We start from the raw sequence: 21,738 nt of genomic DNA, 5'->3' as shown, positions 1-21,738 counted from the left end.
TAAGCAGGGGCTGTTACAGCAAAGCAAAGCGAGGCCCACAGAAGGGCAGGGCGGGTGGCTCCACCCAGGAGTGGAGGGGTGGCTCATCTCCCCCTGGCCTCCTTGGGGTCCGCTCTTCCTTACCCTAGCGCTCAGGTGCCCTGTTTCCTCGTCCTAGAGTACTGCTGCTGCTTTCCCCTGGAAGTCTTCCAAGTGCTTTAACTTGTCTTTCCCAAGACCTCCCCCTGCACTGTTCTCAGCGGCTTCCCCTCTGCGCCCCACCCCCTTCAGGTTCCTGGGACAGACCATCCAATCCCAGCAGTAGCACCCAAATCCATCAGGCGCTCTCGATGTTGACGGAGCCAAGAGAAAGAAAACGCATCACCTTCCGAGGTCATGTCGCGGAGCCCAACTTCTCTCCTAGAGAAGTCCTGCCTCGGGTTGCATCTGCCTTCCCACCTCCCTCTCTGATGCAAATTCAACTCTGGCCTTAGGGGTTGGGGCCATTGTCCTGTGGTAGCGCCCCTTATGGTGCATGGATTTGAAGAGGTGTTAAATTCGCTTTCAACCTTCTCTTCTCCAAGGGAAAGGAAAACTCTCACAGGGGCTCTCCTTTGTAACCATTGATTAGCTCTGCCACTTTCCTTCTCCTTTCTCCTCCTAGCAGATACGAATGCAGTACAGATCTGACCAGTGTGAACCGGTGTTGCCCACCATGGGATCAGGTGCGCCCCTGCTGCAGTGCCGCCTCCCCCAACCCTTCATGAGACCCTCCTCTGCCAGGCTGACTTGGCAGTGGCGGCCAGTGTGTGTCCACAGGTTGACATGCGCCAAGTCTCTCCTCTGTGCCAGGTGCTTTACACAATTAATGAAAATCCCCACAGGACCACGCTGGGCGTGGCCGCTATTATTCTCACTTGACAAATCCACAAGGCTCAGCTTTAGAAGTAAAGCAATTTGCCTGTGGGCTCAGTTAAAATTGGCACCTGGAGTTTTTATACTCTGAAGTTATACACTAAAAAATAAAAAAAGATTTATTTATTTATTTGAGAGGCAGAGTTACAGACACAGAGAGAGGTTCACTCCCCCAAATAGCTGAAATGGCCAGAGCTGGGCCCATCTGGAGCCAGGAGCCAGGAGCTTCTTCCAGGTTCCCCACGCAGGTGAAAGGACCCAAGCATTTGGACCATCTTCTGCTGCTTTCCCAGGCCATTAACAGGGAGTTGAGTTGGAAGTGGAACAGCCAGGATTCGAACCGGTGCTCACGTGGGATGCAGGTGCTGCAGTTGGAGGCTTAGCCTATTGTACCACAGCACCAGCCCCTGAAGTTACACTCTTTTCTCATGACACCATGGTGCTTCAGAATCTGAATCTCAAATTTAAGGATCAGCTTCAACCCGGTCTCCTGCAGTGGAGGAAGAGAGAGAGGAAGGTGGAGATTGGAGGTATGGTTTCTATAGCAGTGAGCAGAGCTCTTTAAAAAAAAATTGTTTATTTGATATTGAAAAAGAGACAGAGAGACAGACATAGAAAGATCTTCCCCCCAACTGATTCACTCCCCAAATGCCTGCAACAGCCGGGGATAGGACAGTTTGAAGCGATTGTCTCAAGTGGGTCGTATGAACCCAAGTACTTAGGCCATCATCCACTGCCTCCCAGGTGCGTTAGCAGGAAGCTGGATCAGAAGCACACAGGAGCCAGGACTGAACCAGGCACATTGATGGGGATGTGGGCGCCCCAAGTGGCAGCTTAGCCCACTGTACCACAACACCCACTCAAGCACTTGTAACCCAAGTTAGGGCCTCAGACCCTTGTTCATTTCTTGGCTGCCCGTGTCCTTAGCTGTTTGGTACATATGGGGCTAATTTGTTAGACCTGTCGAATGAAGCCCGGCTTTTTGTGGTCATGGCTAGGTTCTGCCAACCCTAACACTGGGGTACTGCAGTGTGCCGCTCTGGAAGTGCCAGGGCCCAGAGCTCCCTGGATCTCCTCATTAGGAGAGAGCTGCAGTGACAGAGCTTCTCAGGGCACCTCACAGCTGAGTCCTGGGCCTGTTGGCAGAATCTCTTCTGTTGCCTTTATTTTATTATTTTTTAAAAGATTTATCCATTTGTCCAAAAGGCAGAGTTCCAGAGAGAGAGAGAGAAGGAGAGGCAGAGAGAGAGAGAAAGAGAGGGAGAGAGAGAGAGGGAGAGAGAGAGAGAGGGAGGTCTTCCATCTGATGGTTCACTCCCCAACTGGCTGCAATGGCCAGAGCTGAGCTGATCTGAAGCCAGGAGCCAGGTGCTTCTTCCAGATCTCCCACATGAGTGCAGGGGCCCAAGGACTTGGGCCATTTTCTTTCTTTCTTTCTTTCTTTCTTTCTTTCTTTCTTTCTTTCTTTCTTTCTTTCTTTCTTTTCTTTTTTTTTTTTTTTTTTGACAGGCAGAGTGGACAATGAGAGAGAGAGAGAGAGACAGAGAGAGAAAGGTCTTCCTTTGCCGTTGGTTCACCCTCCAATGGCCGCCGCGGCCGGCGCGCTGTGGCCGGCGCACCGCGCTGATCCGATGGCAGGAGCCAGGAGCCAGGTGCTTTTCCTGGTCTCCCATGGGGTGCAGGGCCCAAGCACCTGGGCCATCCTCCACTGCACTCCCTGGCCACAGCAGAGGGCTGGGACTTGGGCCATTTTCTACTGCTTTCCCAGGCCATAGCAGATAGCTGGATCAGAAGAGGAGCAGCTGGGACTTGAACCGGCACCCATATGGGATGCCAGCACTGCAGGCAGCGACTTTACCTGCTGCACCACAGCGCCGGCCCCTTCTGTTGCCTTTAGATCCCCACTACTCCTCAGTCAACAGTTTTGAAGAGAACAAGGATCATTCTATTGCTTTGGATAAAATGATTCTTTTTTGCCCCCCTCTCCAAAAGTGAAAGTTGGAAAGATAGGTTGGAAAGGGAGGAAAATACACCATGGAACCTTATAATTTATTTTTTTTAAAGATTTATTTTATTTCTTTGAAAGGAAGAGTTACAGAGAGAAAGAAGTCTTCCATCCACCAGTTCACTCCCCAGATGGCTGCAGTGGCTGGAGCTGTGCCGATCCGAAGCCAAGAGCCAGGAGCCTCCTCCAGGTCTCCCATGCAGGTGCAGGGACCCAAGGACCTGGGCTATCCTCTACTGCCTTCATAGGCCATAGCAGAGAGCTGGATCAGAATTGGAGCGGCTGAGACCCAACCGATACTCAAATGGGATACTGACACCACAGGCAGCAGCTTTACCTGCCACGCCAATGTGCCAGCCCCATGAACCTGATAATTTAAGCATTTGTCAAGTAGACTACTGTGTGAGTGTTTATAGTCGATCTCAGCTTAACGCTATAGTACAACTACGATATACTTGTAGTACATAACCACATCATAGTACATACAAATTATATATTATATATTCATACAGATATAGATCCTTCAAAAAGTTTGTGGAAAAGAAAATGGAATTAAAAGACGGATTTATTTTGGTGCAAAACATTTTGAGATCTATGCTTCGTTTTTTCAGAATACACATTTTTCATGAACTTTTTGAAGATCTTTCATTTGCGTGGCTTTCAAATACCTTCTCCACCAAAACAAACCCATCTCTTCCTTCCCTTTTTTGCTCAGACACATTTGGTGTCGGTCCATACTTCTTCAGTCACTTCGTCTGCTGTCTCCTAACCTCACCACTTGACCAGATCAATCCGGCTCCAAATCCAAGACAAGTCTGAGGAATGCAGTTAGTCCAATGTCCTCCAGGGTGTCAGAGCCGAGCAGCCCTGGCGCGGTGGAACCGCTGGATCTGGAGGTGACAGACCCATGCCTGAACACTGTCTTTGCTACCTTCTACTTGTGTGGCCTTGGGAAAACCACTGCACTTCTCGGAATTTGTTCTTTTCCCCTATAAATAGCAGCTATCTCCTAGGGTTGCTGAGAGGGTTAGCAATACAAGTGGTCGATCGCAAATCCAAGCATGTGTAATTCAGGGCCAGCCTCTGCTGGGTGCACTAGCAGCAGCAGCCGTTCTCTGATTCCATTCACGTGTGTGCCCCTGGGTAGCCGTGGTGATTAGCAGGCCCTTCGTCTTCCCAGTAGGGAGCATCTAGCAGTACATAGCAGTACAACGGTGGGCATAGAAGGACGGAGAATGCAAACAGCAAGGTGGAAGGTCCAGTCGTCCCCCAAAGAATTTCCTGTTCCACCTTGAAGAGGAATCAGGAGACTCCAAGGCCCAAGTGCTGCTCGTGGTTGAGTATGGAATAATTCTTGTAAACCAGATAGGCTAATAGAGAAGGTAAATTTGGTCTAGGAGAATGTGGAATTAATAAATGACCAGCCTGGGCTTAGAGCTCTCGGATGAAATCGGTTTTGAAGGAGCAACAGGAATGACTGACAAGAAGGAGGAGGAGCCTCGGGAAAAGTGGGGGTGGGGGTGGGGTGTGTGTGTGTGCAAGTCAGGGTGATGGCCCTGGCAATGAAGAGCCAAGGGAGCTGATCTAGGGAAGGGGGGAAGCCCACAGCATCTCAGGGAGCCTCACGAAGGAGACACTGTTGTCTTCATTATGCAAACGAGCTAGCTGAGGGTCAGAGCGTGTACGTGCGGGAGTTGGAGCTGGAATCCAGGCCTGTTCCACGGTGCAATAACACTGTTTCTCGGAGAGTGACTCCCAGGGCAGGCATGCTGGGTTGTTGACCTCTGTTCAAGTCAATCATTTTCTCTTCTAAGTCTAGGGAACTGTTTTTCCTCTCTCAAGAGTCGTTACCTTCCTCTCGGGCTTTTTCCATCTCGTACCCTGACCAATTCCCCAACTGGTTGGGATCACCCTGACTTCTAGTCTTGATTTTTTGGAGGAGGTTAGCAACTCTACCAAGTCTGACCCATATGCAGAAACACTTCTCTTTCAAACCAGAGAGCAGTCCAGAACACACTTAGAGATCGAATTAGAGCCACTCAAAATTAACAATGCCTTGAAAGCTACTGTTGATTAGAAATGGGAATGTCAAGTCAACTTTGCCCAGACAATAAGCTCATTACAAGGCACTTCAGAGAGATTCGGCATTAAAGACCTTGCTTTGATGACTTTGAAAAGGTAGGCACAGGCAGTAGAATCACTTACAAAGAGACTAAAGGTTGTGGGAAACTCTTATCTTGTAGACAGACATTTGCAGATAGAAAAGCATACATACAAATGCACTTCTGTGTGTGGATTTAACATGTTTATTAGCTGTTCCACCCCAGCGTCTCTGTTTGGAAGCACAGTTGCTTCAGAGAAAATCTTGGAAAATGCTAGCCCACCGAATGTTCCCTACGGGGATACCACTCTTCTCATACTGGGTGATTCTCCTGACACGCCGGCCAGCTTTCTCTACCCCACACTGTCTCGCCCAGTCCCTCCTGGTAGAGACAGCATCCTAAGGAGGCTGAGGATCTATAGCCAAAGAAAACACTTGATCACTTGTCTTTAAATAACACATGTTCTTAGACTCTGCAAAATTGTGGCTACAGCTAACACAATGGGATTTACTCCCCACTCCCACCCTGCAACAGGTTGTCCCCTCAAAAATGGCTAAAACCACCCCAAGATGCTATGAGTGGGTGTTGTGTGTATGTGTGCCTGTGTGCGATCTTTCTTCATTTATTCACTCACCAAGAACAATCTTGAGCACCTACTAAGTGCCAGACGTTGTTCTAGGTCCCTGGGATGTGAGAGAACAAGAAAACACTCACAGATGCCGGCATTCCTAGAGCTGTATTCTAATGGGGAGGAGTCAGGGAGATGGACCACTAAAAGCAAACAGTAAAATAGATGCCACATGTTGGCAGGGAATAAGGAAGGGCTAGAGTTTATGGCAGGGCTTTAGAAATAAGGATTATGAGCAAAATAGGTAAAACAGGGTAAAAGAACTGGGGGGAGGGGATGCCCAGTCAGAAGGCAGATGGCTGTGCTCCATGAAGGGGCGCGGCCATGGGAAGGTGTGAGAAGGCCAACACAACCCTGCAAGCCATGGTTAGGGGAAGGGCACTGTAAGCAGACAGAACAAGGCACACAGCAAAGGCCCAAGAGGCTAGGCACGCTGCAGAAACAGCCAAGACCATTGTGTTTGAGGGAGATAGAGCTGGGGGCAATGGGAAGAGTGAGCTTGATTTTCTGCCTTCTGATCGCAAGAGCTTTTTCAAATTTTTAAAGAGCTCAGAGTAGAGATAAGTTACCTTTCAAAGATATGTATTTCCATACCGGCATGTAAATAAAGACACAGCACAGTCCAGTAAAAGGAGGCACCAAAATAGCATTTATGCCTAGGCTCCTTTTAAAGAGAGAGAGGGCTGTGTTGACACAGCTCTCGCTTTCTATTTCATACACATGAAAATACCATCCTTTAGACATCAACATTGCATTGCGAGCTTATTGCAAGAGGAGAGTTTGCCTTTGTGGCCATTTGGTAGGTAGCATAACGCCCTTGATGGAATGGATGCTCGCAGGCACTCAATACCTACGTGATTTAATGCTTGTTTAATGGTTCCTGGTTCTTGTGGAATACGGGTATTTCTGTCTCATGCCCAACACTTTCCCTCTAAACCTGTTTCCCATTTGCAGTTCAAGCCTATGAACAACATGAGGTTCAAGCAACCAACCTGGCCTCTTACTTTCCCCTTCCTGGTCAGGAATATAGCACACTCTCTGGCGCTTCCAAGGTGAGTCTTTCTTCCACTGAATTCTTGCCACGGCTCACCCAAGTTGGCTTCACTAATGAAATGCTTTCCACCGTCTTTTTTAAAAAAGAAGTATTATTTATTTTATTTGAAAATCAGAGTTATACAGAAAGAGGAGAGGCAGAGAGAGAGAGAGAGAGAGAGAGAGAGAGAGAGGTCTTCCATCGGCTAGTTCACTCCCCAATTGGCCACGATAGCCAGAGCTGTGCCAATCCGAAGTCAGGAGCCAGGAGCTTCTGCCGGGTCTTCCATGCAGGTGCAGGGGCCCAAGGACTTGGGCCATCTTCTATGCTTTCCCAGGCCATAGCAGAGAGCTGGATCAGAAGTGGAGCAGCCAGGACTTGAACCGGCGCTGGGATGCTGGCACTGCAGGCGGCAGCTTTACCGCTACGCCACAGCGCTGGCTCTGCTTTCCATCATCTTTAGATCACGTTGAGAGCAATTTCTCTACCTGCTTCAATTCCATTGGACGATTACCATTATTTTTGAGATTCCCATCCAGAAGTGTGTATACCTCTCAGGTTCTCACTCCCAGGAACTGTTTCTGGTGGGAAACTCAAAGCCCACCAGACCAGCCCTGTTTCAGAATGGCTTTGAGGAATGACCCGCGGGAGCCACGCCGGTCCCTGAATCATCACACAGCACCTACGTGAGAAACAAGCCGAGTGTTCCTTTTGTCGCCCCACCCCCACCCTATACAGACAGACGAAGGAACTACAGTTTCATTTGGCACAGCTCGCCTATCTTCATTCTTCAGAGCCTAAAAACGCACACACACTTTGATCGTTCAATAGTCCACGGAGCTGCAGCTGGGGCCTCCGTGTACTTTTATCTCACAGGCTGGTGACACTTCCGAAGGCAGTGAGGCTGCGACTTGCGTCCAGGGCATCCTGGGAAAAGCACAGCCAACCCCACACTCTCAACCCCTGCCCCTTTCATGAGCTGGGTGCTTGCAAGAGGAACCCTGCTGGACGTCTCCGTGTGAAACTTCCCCTTCACTCAAGCTGCATCTTCTCTTGTTTGTTGATTCGAACGACCGTTGTACGGCTTATCCTTCTTAAGCGATCTGTTCCTCCTGGTCTATCTTAATTAGGTAGATCAGCCTGCCACATTTAATTCATTCCTATTAATGAGAGCAGCACATTACCAGTGCCAGAGAGCCACAAAGACCCCCTTCTAGGTTCCTGAGTATTATTTTTAATATTGCTATCACATTAGGGGACTAATGAAACAGAAAATCTTTATTACCAGCTCTGCTTCCCCAACCAGTGCCTTCCCCTTCTTCCCACAGGTGACACAGGACCAAGTGGCACTGCCGTGACCTGGAAGCCCCAGAGAGCGACAGCACCGGAAGCTGGCAGCCTTTCCTCGCCCCGTGGCGGTGGTCTGTGTCTCCATCTTGAATGAGGGAATTGTGTGACCAGCAGCCCCGCTCTGAGGGTCCCTGAATGGGGACCCACACCTCCGGGGTTTTCCGCTCACCTTTCAAGGCCTGGGGTGGGAGGGGACGGGCAGGATGGAGTGCCAGTCAAAAGGATGACCCTTCCCTATTCTGCTCTCCTCTCCTGTCACCGATTTCTGACCGGCCCTCGATCCTATCAGGGGTCCATAAAGCTGGGAGGACTCTGGCCCGGGAGAGGGGGGTAGGGGTTAGGCAAACAGGCCAGGGAGGCAGTTGGTTGAAATTTAACCACAATATTCTCGGTCTCTATTGTTTTGAGTGAGGCCCAATACTTCCACAGCAGGATTATAGGATCTGATTAACCATGTTAGACAACAATGCTGGCTGGGATGGGCTTCCCCTTCCAGCTGCCAATATTAAAAAGTAAATACAACACCCAGATTTCAGAAGGGACTCCAGCAGCCCCCGAGGCCCACTCCCCAATTCCAACCCCGCTACTGTGTTTGGCCCCCAGCGCGGGGAGGGAGGAAGAGTGTGGCATGGCATGCTCCTTTAACTACTGGCCCTTGGCCCAGCGAGACAAGTAATCCTGGCACAACCTTCCCAGGTGAGTCAATGGCCGTGTGCTCCCCACACCCTGGAATTCGTCCAGGGCCTCTTCCGGGTTCCCCTGGTCGGCTGGCTCGGATTCTGAAAGCCGGGTGCCGGGAAGCCAGCCTGCATCCAGAGGGTCCCAGGCTGGTAGAGACTCAGTGGGGGTGGGACCAAGTGCTCAGAAGAGCAATGGCGCCTTTGCTGGGATCCTTTGGTGCTGCCATGGGTTTCCCACGTGCTGGGGGAGAGCTATGAGAGCCTCGAGCTTAGGGGCTGCACACACGGCCACCATAGAGAACGGCACAGGAGAGGCAAAGGATCCCTCGGGTGTTCTGCAAGAGACAGAAAGTGGATGCATGGGGGTTTCCCAGGGCCCCTCCTCCTCACACACAGGCAGGCTGCCTTGGATGGGTTCCCCCCAGCATGAGATCCTCTGAGGCCCTGGCCAATAAGAGGAAGACACAGGAAGCAATGAGCCCCCGGACAACCCAACAGCATCTCCCAGGGCATCCGGCGGCCAGGGGAAATCCTCCTCCTCTGGTCCCAGCACTGCCTTCTGCGTCTCAGGGCCTCCTATGATCCCTTCCAGTCCACACGCTGATGGGACGTTGGTTCCACATCTGGGAACCCGGGAACCCAAGGCCTGGAGCTCTGAGTTCGGCAGCTTCCTTGCAGTAAATCAATCCTCCTAACAGTTTCTTCTGCAGAGGAGCTGGAAGATGGAAATCACTTCAGGGAAGAGGCTGGAAAAACACAGCCTGATTGGATCAAAACCCAGTTAAGATAAGGCCAACTTTGTTTTTTTTTTTTTTTTAAGATTTATTTATTTATTTATTTGAAAGGCAGAGTTAGAGAGACAGAGGCAGAGGGGGAGGGAGGGAGGGAGGGAGGGAGGGAGAGAGAGAGAGAGAGAGAGAGAGAGAGAAAGAGCCAGGAACTTCTTCCAGGTCTCCCACATGGGTGCAGGAGCCCAAGGACCTGGGCCATCATTTTTTAAAATTTTTTTATTTATATAAACAGAACAGATTTCATGTATTTCATATACACAATTTTAAAAATTTATTTATTTGATAGAGTTAGACAGTGAGAGAGACAGAGAGAAAGGTCTTCCTTCTGTTGGTTCACCCCCAAAATGGCTGCTACGGCCAGAGCTATGCTGATCCAAAGCCAGGAGCCAAGTGCTTCTTCCTGGTCTCCCACGCGGGTGCAGGCGCCCAAGCACTTGGGCCATCCTCCACTGCCCTCCCGGGCCATAGCAAGAGTTGGACTGGAAGAGGAGCAACCGGGACTAGAACCCAGTGCCCACATGGGATGCTGGTGCTGCAGGCAGAGGATTAACCAAGTGAACCACGGCACCGGCCCCAACTTGGGCCATCTTCCACTGCTTTCCTAGGCCATAGCAGAAAGCTGGATTGGAAGTGGAGCATCCGGGACATGAACCGGCACCCATATGGGATGCCGGCACTGCAGGCGGAGGCCCCAAGCCAACTCTTCTTTAGTAGCGTAATACCACCACGGTGAAATCTTTCAAGTTAGGGCTAAAAACTGACCCTGACCTCCAACAATATAATCAAAGCCGTGGTCAGACAAAAACAAAGTGCCCAGGACTTGTGTCTATTAACACAGATTACACTCCTGGCGCAGGGAGGGCTGAGCACAGCAGGCAGTGTTGTGCTGTACTCCTTGCCACAATCTTTCTACTTTTGTAAGCAGCAGAAAATGAGGGACAGAGTAATGAGAAGAAAATGTCCCTGCCAGCGCTGTGGTATAGAGGGTAAAGCTGCCACCTGTGGTTCAAGTCCCAGCTGCTCCACTTCCGATCCAGCTCTCTGCTATGGCCCAGGAAAGCAGTGGAAGATGGTCCAAGCCCTTGGGCCCCTGCACCCGTAGGTGAGACCAAGAAGAAGCTCCTGGCTCCTGGCTCCGGATCAACCCAGCTCCAGCCATTGTAGCCATTTGGGGAGTGAACCAGTGGATGGAAGACCTCTCTCTCTGCCTCTGCCTGTCTGTAACACTGCCTTTCAAATAAATAAATAAATTTGAAAGAAAGAGTGAGAGAGAGAACACCCCTGGTGACAGTGTCAGGAATGTGCCCGGATCCAGGAGCAGCAAGAGAGGCACAGCCTTCTTGGGTCCCCACTCCTCCATATGCTGTCTTTGCACAGAGAGAACACAGGTGCTAAGAGGAAACCAAGGCTGGGGAGGAGGGAGGAAGCCAAAGAAGACAGAAGTGCCCCGGACAAAAACCAGCAGCAGCGGCGGGGCTGCAGGTCAGGAGACACCGCAGCTCCGTCCCCCGACGCCCCACCCGGGCTCACTGTGGGGACAGGAGGATGGGGCTCTCGCTGCGCCAGATTCTTCCGCAGTCCAGAGCACAGCAGCACCCTAGAAATCCCAGGGCGAGCACCCCAGGACTTGGGGGAAGATGGAGCCCCTCATCAGGGAGGTTCTCCCCTCCCTGCTCCATAATTTCACTGTCCTGTGGGAAAACTCCTTGACCCCGGGAACTGGCTGCTTGGTGACAGGAAAAGCACGGCCCTGGTGGGACTTCAGGACCCAGGGCTGTTGTGAAGGACCCCCGTGAGGCATGAGAAAGGGAGGTGCTCAGGGATAAGAATTCCTTTTGCAGTCCAGAGCGCGCCTGTCCTGGCTGCCTGCGGGCGAAGCGGCCAGTAGGGTGGAGAAGGCCTTGCAACCTAGGTGGCGCTATTTCTCTACTTTTTAGGTCAAGTTCCTGCAGGAACTTCCTCGAGGTCTCCAGTCCTGCTCCTGGTTTGCTGGCTTGCTCGTGTAAACCACCTTATATTATTTTTTTTTCTAAAAATACTCCAAAGCAATTGAAAGAGTCCCTTCTCCCACCAGCCAGCCCTGGCCCCAGCCCCGGCCCCGGGGAGCGGGCGGGTAGGCGGGGAGGTGGGCCACTGCTTTATTAAACACAGGGAAAACTAATATTTACGGAATAAAATTTATGGAGCAGCCACGAGAATTCGACCCTTTTATGTGCACGAGGAGTGGGGGCTGGGCCAGGCTGGGGGCCTCAGGGAGGGGCCCCAGCCCGGGGGCAGGGCTGGAGTAGAGCCTGGCCAGGCTGACTTGTCAACGTGGGGATTGCCCTGGAGGCGCCCTGAGTCTCAGCTGTCACCCCAGCTCTGGGGGTGAGGGATCAGGGCACGAAGGCCCCAGTCAGGGCTCTGGCCGCCGTCTCCAAGGATGCATTTTGGCAGCACCCCCATGGAGGCAGCACCCTCTGGGAGGAGGTCACCAGGCACGCTCTGGCTTAACCTTTCCAAAAGTCGGACATTATTTTAAGGACAGGAACGAAGTTATGCTCCTAGGATTTTCCTTAAGCTGGAGGGGATTCATAGGCCTCTGGTCCCGGCCCTTGAGACTGTACTTTTAGGACACAGAGGGACCCCTCCTGGGTGAGAAACTGTATTTTTCCCAAGCGTCCTGGGGGAGCCTTTCCGTTTCCCACTTGGTCTCGTGCCTTGGAGACACTCAGTGTGGCAGTGACAATGATGCCGACAAGACAGTGGGAACAGATTGAGCCGACTTTGATGACAGCCACCAGCAGCGGCACCCCTGGGGTTCTGGAGTTCACAGCAGCCACTGGGAAGGAGCCCTCAGCCTCTGCGGGCAGGGAAGGCACACGCGGTAAATCCTGGCGTCTTCAGGGAGCCCACAGCGAGCAGAGCAGCCAGGGAAGGAGCGGGGTCACAGGCTAAGGATAGGTGAAGTGGGGACCACGATCCAGCTCTCCGCTAGGGCCCAGGAAGGCAGTGGAGCGCTTGGGACCCTGCACCCATGGGGAGACCCAGAGGAGGCTCCTGGCTCCTGGCTTCAGATCAGCCCAGCTCCGGCCATTGTGGCCATTTGGGGAGTGAACCAGCGGATGAAAGATTGTGCTCTGTCTCTCCCTCTCTGTGTCTGTAACTCTACCTCTCAAATAAATAAATAAAATCTTTAAAAAAAAATAAAGTGGGGGGCCAGAACATCTCTCCTGGGAGATGTTCTCGTGTTATGTAGAGAATACTGTTGATGAGAACTCAGCGGCGAGGGTTCCCATCCTGTCCCTTATTAGCTGCGGGGCCTTTGATAAGTCACTGAGTCAGTTCCAGGCTCTGTCTCCTAGTGGCTGGACAGTATCTCCTCATGTGGTGCTGTGAGGATTCAACACCAGGCACTACCCAGAGGGCACCAAGCCTACATCATTATTATAACACTTGTTTTATTATTGCTCAGATACTCCTCTCCCGTGACCTGACGTCAGCACAGGAGCACGGTCCCCACTGGAGAGGACAGAACAAGGAGGCGTCTGACAGTTCCTAGTAAACATCCGAGCTGCTCGCTGGTCTTCCCTCTCCAGTGTGAAGTTTCAGGTAGTCTTTTGTTTATTTTTCAAGATTTATTTACTGATTGATTTGAAAGGCAAAGTGACAGAAAGAGGGAGAGAGAGACAGAGACAGACACAGAAAGATATCTCTTATCTGCTGGTTCACTCCTCAAATGGTTGAAACAACCAGGGCCAACACAGGTGAAGCCAGGAACCAGGAACTCCATCTGGGTCTCCCGTGCGGGTGGCAGGGTCCCAAGTACTTGGGCTATTTTTGCTGCTTTCCCAGGTGCATTAGCAAGGAGCTGGATAGGAAATGGAGCAGCCAGGACTTAAACAGGCACTCATACGGGATGTCAGAGGTGCAGGTAGCAGCTTAACCTGAGGTGCCACCACTGGCCCCTCGGGTGGCCTTATCGAGAAAGGAAAATCTGGCAGAGAAGGTTAGGGGCGTGGCCAATCCCCTGGTGCCGAAGAACTGACTTCCTACCTGTCTCGGCCTCTGCCTATCTCCCTCGATCTGTCCACTCTTTCCTGCTCGGTACTCTGAGTTCTGCAGACCGAGTGTGTCCTCCCAGGGCACCCTGCAGTCACTTCCTGCTCTTTGTCCCACTAGCTGCACAGTTAAAGTAGAGTGGAGAATGAAAAAGTCAAACTCCTTTTTCTGCCACCCTAGTTGGAACCTCCCGTGGCCCTAGTACTTGAAGCTCTTGGTAATTTTAATCCCACGCTGTGGTTCAACCTGTTGTCTACGTCTTGCAAAGACAGAAAAGTATCCAAGTTTGGCACAGGAGAGCAGCGGCCATCTGTCTGTCCTGTGCCCTCCATGGACAGAGTTCTTGAGATCAGTTTCCAGATGGAGGCTTAAGAGCTCAGGCCACAGCAGAGAAGCTTGAGAGTCTAAAGGACCGGACAGAGGGCATCAGCTTGGGCCTCAGGCAGCAATGGGGTGGGGCCCAGTGAAGCCTTGTGAGGTGTGCGCTCCAGAGACACGCAGCTGCAAGGGCAGGGCGGTACGAGCGAGTGCATTTTATTCCTTGCTGGCGAGAGAAGTGGGTCTCTGGCGAGCACCTGGTGTGTCGCGGACAAGGTTTCCTGAGCAGGCTGTGCTTTTCTGCTGACTTGTTCTCCGCCTGGAGTGCATAGCAGGGTCCTAGGTCGAGAGAAAATCCAGCAGAAGAAAGAATGGGATGCCTAGCGCCTGGCTCCCACTTGAACGGGGAAGGGCAATGCTTGGTTAGCAGCCCCCATTCAGGAAGCTGGGCAACGTGCATTTCCATTCCCTTGACCTAGACTGTGAGACTCTGTGTCAGGGACCCTGCCGCCAGGCTAGCTCCTCCAAGGTGAAGACGGGCAGCTCCTCTCCAATCCATCTCCAGCAGCTGAGACCGCAACGCATTAACTGAAGAGCCCCCGTGGCTTCTTCCTCTTGACCTTCGACAGCTGAGGTCTCTGCAGGGAGGCTGAAATACCCTAGGAAGAAAGGAACTCAAAGTAATAGCATGTTCTACAAAATTTATTATTTTCACTTTATCTGAAAGAGAGACAGATAGAAAAGGATCTTCTACCAGTTCACTCCCCCAAATGCCCACAACAGCCTGGGCTAAGCCAAGCCAAAACCAGGAACCAGGAACTCCATCTGGGTCTCCTACATGAGTGTCACTTGAGCCATCATCATCTGCTGCCTCCCAGGGTGCACATTAGCAGGAAGCTGGATCTGAGGCAGAGGAGCCGGGACTTGAACAGGCATCCCAAGCAGAGTCATAACTGCTGTGCCAAATGTCCGCCCCAATAGGGCTTTTGAAACAGTTCCGCTTGAACTAGGAAAGGAACCTTCCTCTCGGGGCTCCTGCCAAGAGGATGAGGCCTCTGTGCTTGTCTGACATGGGTGTTTTGAAGCCTATGTCAGCAGTGAGCATAAGACCCTGAGTGGAGATGTGTACATCCCTCCTCCCCCAAGGAACAACCCCAAACACTGTCCCTGGAAGTGGGAAAAGGTGACAAAGGTGTCAAGGGCCATCATTCAGGACAAGGGCTGCAGAAAGTAGACAGCAGAGAGGACTCTCCCTGTGCACAGACACACTCCAGAAGCCTGGTTGTAAATATCCCTCAAAGCTGTCGAGGCCCTGTCAATGAGTGGCAATTGCAAGGGCTGCTAGCTTGGGGCTATGGGTGCCAACTCCTCCAGTGCCCAGAATGCCACCCAGGAAGCTGCTCAGGACTTACCACGGGCTCTTTCTCTGGCCCTGAGGGGGCCGGTGCTGAGAAGACCGGCTGTTCTGGCTGAACCACAAGTTGGCTATCAGTTCTTTGTGGGGAAGCACTGCTTGAGGTCTGAGGATCTCCTAAATTCAGAAAGGTCAAGAGAAGATGTTGGTAAATGCCTTCTTCCTATCAGGTAGACATTAGCATTTCTCAAGCACCTGATAAAGGCCAGGCTTTGGTACAAATATACAAATAGCAGAAGGAGCCACAAATCCAATTTTCAGCCGGCTTTTGGAAAGCCCTGTTTGTACCATGAGGATTTCCTAGGCCCACTTTCAGCAGGTAGAATAAGAGTTTCCTCAACTAAAAATAACCAACTGTTCTTCTGTACCTTCCCTGACATGTCACAAGGAGAGACAGGAAACTTTCTCCTGGGATAGTAAGCTTTCTCCTGGTTCTCTTGCTAACCTTTCTTCATGACCTTATTTAGTTATTTGAAAGCCAGAGCAAGAGAGAGAGAGAGAGAGAGAATAAATGCATGCTTGATCTTCCCTCCACTGTTCGCTCCCCAAATACCCACAATAGCCAGGGACCAGCCAGGTGGAAGTCAGGAGCTCCATCTGGGTCTCCCACGTAGGTGGCAGGGACCCAAGCATGTGAGCCATCACCTGCTACCTCCAGGGTGTGGCATCAGCAGGAGGTTGGATCAGAAGTGGAGTAGCCAGGACTCACACCAGACACTCCAATGAGGGATGTAGACAACCCACATGGTGGCTTGACCCGCTAAACCACACCACCTGCCCCTCTTGCTACAGTTGCTAAGCACCCAGAGCAGTGCCTTCTAATAGAACTCCCAGCAATGATGGAAAAGGCCCATATTTGCACTGTCAAACTTGGTAGCTACCAGGCTAAAATCCACATACTTGCAATATAGCTAGTACAAAAGAGAAGTGAATTTAAAATTTCACTTAGTTTCTATTCATGTAAACTTACCAGGGACCTCAGGAGCTACTTACCAGTGCCTTGATGCTTCTGTCCCACCTGGACCTCTTGCTTGGTGACTGCCATATACAGACTCTGCAGATTCAGGACAAAGGGTCTTCCATCGCTGACACTGCAAGCCTCTGGCAGCTTCTACAGAGCAAAGGAGACACTGCTTTGCCCACTGTCTGATCAGGACAGGGATCTGACAGCCTACTGGCAAAACTGTCACGGTTTCCCAATGAGTTTATATAAATGAGTAATATCCAAGATAGAGGATCCATAGCCAAGCCTCTTGGGACCAATATAAAGATTTTCTGGGGGCTCTTCTCTGAAAGACAACCCCAGAATACATTATTTCCCCCAGTCCTTGAGTCCTGTATGCTTTCTTATGAATACTCCATCATTCCTCGGCTCTTTCTCCCAAAGGAATGATCTCTTGGGGGGGTTATTGTACAACGTCATCTTCCCTTGAGCAGTACAGATTACTACTGTAATGAAATTTACTCCTAAATTTCTATACGAGAGAGGAAAGAGATGACATATAAGATAGGGGAAAGAACAAAGTGGGGATGACAGGTGGAGAGACCAGAAGGGAAGCCACAGTGCTGTGCTGACAGTCAGGAGAGGCAGAGGGAGTGAGGCTGACAAAGCTTCTGAGGCTGACCCGCCATTCCCCACTCCCCGCTGCCGACCCATGGTGCTTTTCAGCAATTCACACACGTACAATGGGGGTGAGCTGATTCTCGAGGGATGAAAACACTCACTCTTTCGAAGCCTAGATATACAAACAATACATAAATAGATTTTTGGTGTGTATCTGTGGCATTCAAGTTTCCCGAGAGGGAGTGATTAGGGAAAAAATGTCTTTCCTTAGGGAGGTGATAGCAGAAGTTGACAATCCCTGCTACAACTGCATCATACTTAGGTTTTGCTCACTATGGAATGAGCCGTGGCTCTATAGGCACACAAAAAGCTTTGCCTAGTTTTAGATACTTGGCTGAACAGAGCTGAGTAATGGTTGACGACTGAGCAAAGTGCAACAGAAATGAGAGGGTATGGTATCCAGCAGTCTCAAACCTGGCTGCACTTGAGAATCTTGGAAAGGGCCCAGAATGACTTTGCCTGCCCCTGTGAGGGCCAACTCTCATGGTTCCCTGCCAACTTAGCAGGTCCCCAGGAGCAGCCATGCCAGCAACTCACATGGGACCCAACCCAAGAATCCCTGGCCTATAGCTCATGTCAAGGGCACCTCCCTGTGCAACAGGGCATTCATTCCTGGGAACCCCCTGTGGGAGAAGAGTAGAGAGAGAAAGCGGGAGAAGCAGTAAGGTAGGTGCTGAGCCCTAGTCGGGAGGACAGAGTTCTCCTTCCCTGAGTGTAGCGTAGCTGGAAAACTTACTGACTGCCAGGAAATGTATGTTACACTTCCACCCCAACCCTCCCCTCATAGAGACCGTATCAGGCTTGGACTTTCACTGCAAACCACAGGCAATGACTCACAAGCCTTGAGTTCAAACTTTACCTCCTGCCAGTAATCACGCTAGAAGTATCACAGCCCTTTGGCAGCATTCCCTAAGGAATGACCTGAAACAGAGTAGGTGAACTCTCAGGTCACACCATCTCTTCCCTCCCTCAGTCTCTGTTCTAGGTTCAGTTCTCTAACTCCCAGGCCACCTCTTCCCCCAGAAGAAGGTCCTCTACTCTGTAGCCAGAGAGCCCTACCAGTGGGGGGCAAACAAACTGTTCTCCCTCCCTACAGCTCACGTTTCTAGGGTCTCTCTTCATAGTACGCAAGAAATGTAGCCTTCATATCCAGCTGGGTAGGCACAAATTTGTGCTGTTGGTACAAATAGGGTTGGGCAGAATCAAGGCGGTCCAGGGTCATTTCCTCCTTCCCTCTCTATGGAACTAAACAGGCTCATAAATTTTCCAGAGTGATCTTTACCCAGCTCATGTATTTAACCTCAAAACGAAGTGCCAGAAATGAAAGGCCATTGAAACTGGTGCTGCCCTGGACCTAAGGACAGACCTAGAACCTAATAGTAGCCCTCCTTCTATCCCGTCTTTCTCAGATCTGATTCTGCAGTTGCTGCCAGAGGTGATCCCACCTGAGTGTATGTTGTCAGAAAACGAATATGGATGTATGCTCAGGAATAGAATATTGCTTTATTTGCTTGGTACTTATTACATGCTAGGTACTGCTTTAAGTACTTTAAGTGTATTAACCTATTCTTGTCTTATTCACTACTATTTCCATGATATTTGAAAACTACCCTAGTCTATGAGAGGAACCCAATAGCTATCTGCAAATCAATGAGAATGACAGGCATGAAAATACCCCTATTTGGCTGAGGTCATTAATCTCAGCTAATAAGTGGTAAAGCAGGATTAGAATCCATGCAATCTGGGTCCAAGTACTTAAGCCCCTGACACCCATGGGGAGACCTGGCTGAAGTTCCTGGCTCCTGGCTTGCACCTGGCCCAGCCCTGGCTGTTGTGGGCTTTGCGGGAGTCAACCAGTAGATAGACACTCTCTCTCTCTCTCTCTCTCTCCCTCCCTCCCTCCCCTTTCACTCTCTCACTCTCACTCTGCCTTTCAACTAAATAAATCTTAAAAAAAAAAAAAAAAAAAAAAAAGAAGCCAAGCAGTCTGGCTTCAGGGCCCACACACATAGTCACAACCCTTCTCTCTTCTCTGAACAGTGGATTTTTACTTAAAAGTGCAATCTAGGCTCTCCCATGATCACAACCCACAACCCTTCACATCTCAGATCATCTGCCATCCAACTGAGGAACAAGCTCTCCAAGATGACATGAAAGGAGTGAGCAGATAGAAAGGAGGCAGCTGGTCCAAACTGGAATCCTTAAGGACTGAGAGGCCATACTCTCAGTCCTAGTCCAAGCCATTCCCCATCACCACTGATTCCTTGGGCGTCATTCTCAGAATACGCTGTGGGGAGAGGTGGAGGAGCCTGAGTTTGGGAAGGAGAAACACTGGCTCCCTGGGCAGGACAATGGTAGGGGCCACCTGGGGCGGGCGGCAGAGATCAAAGGGAAAATGTTGGATCAGGACTAAGCAAAGCAAATAGTGCCCCCTGCTCTAAGCACAACTGAGCCAGGATCACTGTGTACCAGCCACAAAGCGGGTCATTGCCCAGAATGGGAGGGGAAGAAGAGGCAGGTCAGCCTACTGTATAATGTGCTCATCTGATTAACCCAGAATCAATTCTAGCCAGCAAATTGTTGTTGGAATTCTCATGTGTGTCAGGCACTCCAGGGCTGGGGGCAGGGGAAATGGATGCATCAATCCTTCCCTAATCATAACAGGGCTGAGCTAATACAAAGAGAAGTCAGTCAGAGTCTCTGCATATTTACATGGGGGGGATGGGCACACGGATGTTGTTTTGTTTTGCTTTTCAAGAGTTTAGCTGCAACAGAGTTATGAACGAGGGAGCAGGAACCCAGAGAAGAAAGGGATGAGTTCTGACTGAGAGTCCTGTGAAAAGTTCAGGAGACGGTGACATCAAGGTAAGCCTTTGAATGTGCTGTTAGTACATAAAGCATAAAGATGTGAAAGACGGGCTCTAGGGACAGACCTCCCAGGCGGTGATACCACAGGGCTGAGTTCACACAGGAGATTGCAAAGCACTTGGTTTTCTGAATTAAGGGTAATGCCCATGGGAATCTCCTTTGGTTTCACAAAGTGACTTCTCCTTGGCTCCGAAAGTGAGGAATCACAAGCTCCACACTAGATTTCCCTCTCCAGGCTCTCTGCTACAGTAACTTCAACTCTTTCAGTACCTCTGCACTACTTACTTCCAGTGCTGTGACTTTGCGACTCTCTGGTTGCCAATTCAAGGGGACTTTTTCCTCTTGCTCTACAGCTGCATCAGAAACGTTAGGACATCCAATATTACCAAAATCCTACAAGGTATTTTATTTCTCTTCTTGCCCCTTCTGTAGCCCATCTTGGTTCCTGGGGCCCAAACTCCCCTTTTTCGTGGTAACTCTCATCTTCATCAAATCTCAAACTCTCTCCAAGGAGTGCAGAAATTCTAAGATTCCCTGTGGATTTGCCGGAGGGACCCCAACTGCCACTTTCAGTGAGAAGTGTCTCTCTCCCTGCTTCGCACTCCTTTTCTCTGAGACTGTTTTAGAAAATGAACCTTTAGAGTGCTGAGTAAGGAGAGACTCAACCCCTAACACACTGCTTACCTTGTAAATACGAGTGCAGGTGTAAGCGAGAAGGGAGAAAGAGAAAATGAGCTAACTGAAGCTCTCCGCATCTGTCTTGGAGCAAGTCACTGGTTCCGGCACCAGCCACAGTAGCTGGTGTAGCCCAAGCTCCTGGCACTGACTCTCACTGTATGTAACCACCAGGGCAGGGCCCCTCACATGTGACTTCTCTGAGGGTAAGGAATCCTCTCCTGCCTCTTGCAATCCAGTGAGCTCTGCTTGTCTAGACGTAACTGCCCTTCTCCAGGAGAACAAGTCTCAGTGGAGGGAGTCAGTGTCCATCATCAGCTTCTCTCAGGGATAAGGGCATGTAAAGAAACTCTTCTAAGAGCTCAACTGCCAGAGTTTGCCAAAATAAATAGAAAGGAATGAGAAAAATGATGTAGGAAGAGGACTCTGATGAGAAAGACTCTTTAAGAAACACACTCTGGGGCAGGCGTTTGGTGCAATGGTTAAGATGCCACTTGGGATGCCTATACCAGAATACCTGGTTCAAGTCCCAGTTACTTCTGAACCAGCTTCCTGCCAATGCACACCCTAGGAGGCAGTGCTGATGGGTCAAGTACTTGGATTTCTCATACTTATGTAGGAGACCTGGATTGAGCTCCAGGCTCCTTGGCTTTGGCCTGGCCCAGCTCTGGCTGTTCTACCCATTTGGAGAGTGAACAGTAGATGGAAGAACTCTTTGTGTCTCTCTCCTTTTCAAATAATGCAAAAATAAATAAACACTTTTTTTAAAAGTAGAAAAAATAAAAAAAATGCAACACTCCCTCTGCCAATCCATTCATATTTAACAAAAATTACTGACCAACTACTGTGGTGTTTGGGATAGCTCAAATGCTGAGGATATGGTGTGGGGCAATGAAAGAGGTGAAAACATCTTGAAGTTTATGTTCTAGGCAGCTCAACACAAACACACAGCTAGTTAAAACATATACCCCATCAGTTGGTGACAGCACCGCAGAGAAAAAGGGATCCACAGAGGCACCGTGGAATGAGGGTAGAAACAGGCTGCAGCTTCCAACAGAGGCCATGGAAGGCATCACTGAGAGGGTGACCTTTCAAAAAGACCTACATGGAGGAGAGAGAATGACTCCCGAGGCTGTCTGGATCAAAGGACTAGGTCCCCAGTCAGCCTGGGCCAGTCCTTACTCACACTTACTACCCCAATTTCACTACGAATAGAGCACCCCTTCTCTCTGAGCAGTGTCTCAACTTGCATGCTAAAGCCACTAGCTGCCTTCTATCAGAGAAACAGCATGGGCAGATATAGGGATGTGTCTGG

General features: G+C 50.4%; 1 protein-coding gene across 9 annotated transcripts in view; it reads right to left on the bottom strand.

The window, feature by feature from the left end:
* Nucleotides 1–14,042: 14,042 nt before the first annotated feature.
* Nucleotides 14,043–21,738, bottom strand: part of LOC100353345 (protein CNPPD1) — a 117,292-nt gene continuing 109,596 nt past the window's right edge. For all 9 annotated transcript variants that reach the window (XR_007920278.2, XM_070070173.1, XM_051848140.2 and 6 more), the window contains 3 exons: nt 16,250–16,367; nt 15,255–15,373; nt 14,043–14,501 (listed from right to left, as the gene is read on the bottom strand). Coding sequence is in view for 8 of the 9 variants with exons in the window: in XM_070070173.1 (XP_069926274.1) it covers nt 14,427–14,501; nt 15,255–15,373; nt 16,250–16,367 (312 nt within the window). In the remaining variant the exon portion in view is untranslated. The remainder of the gene's footprint in view (nt 14,502–15,254; nt 15,374–16,249; nt 16,368–21,738) is intronic.

Source organism: Oryctolagus cuniculus, chromosome 3 (genome assembly GCF_964237555.1).
Source record: "Oryctolagus cuniculus chromosome 3, mOryCun1.1, whole genome shotgun sequence".
NCBI classification, from domain to species: Eukaryota; Metazoa; Chordata; class Mammalia; order Lagomorpha; family Leporidae; genus Oryctolagus; species Oryctolagus cuniculus.
This window is presented reverse-complemented; position numbering and strand designations above follow the sequence as displayed.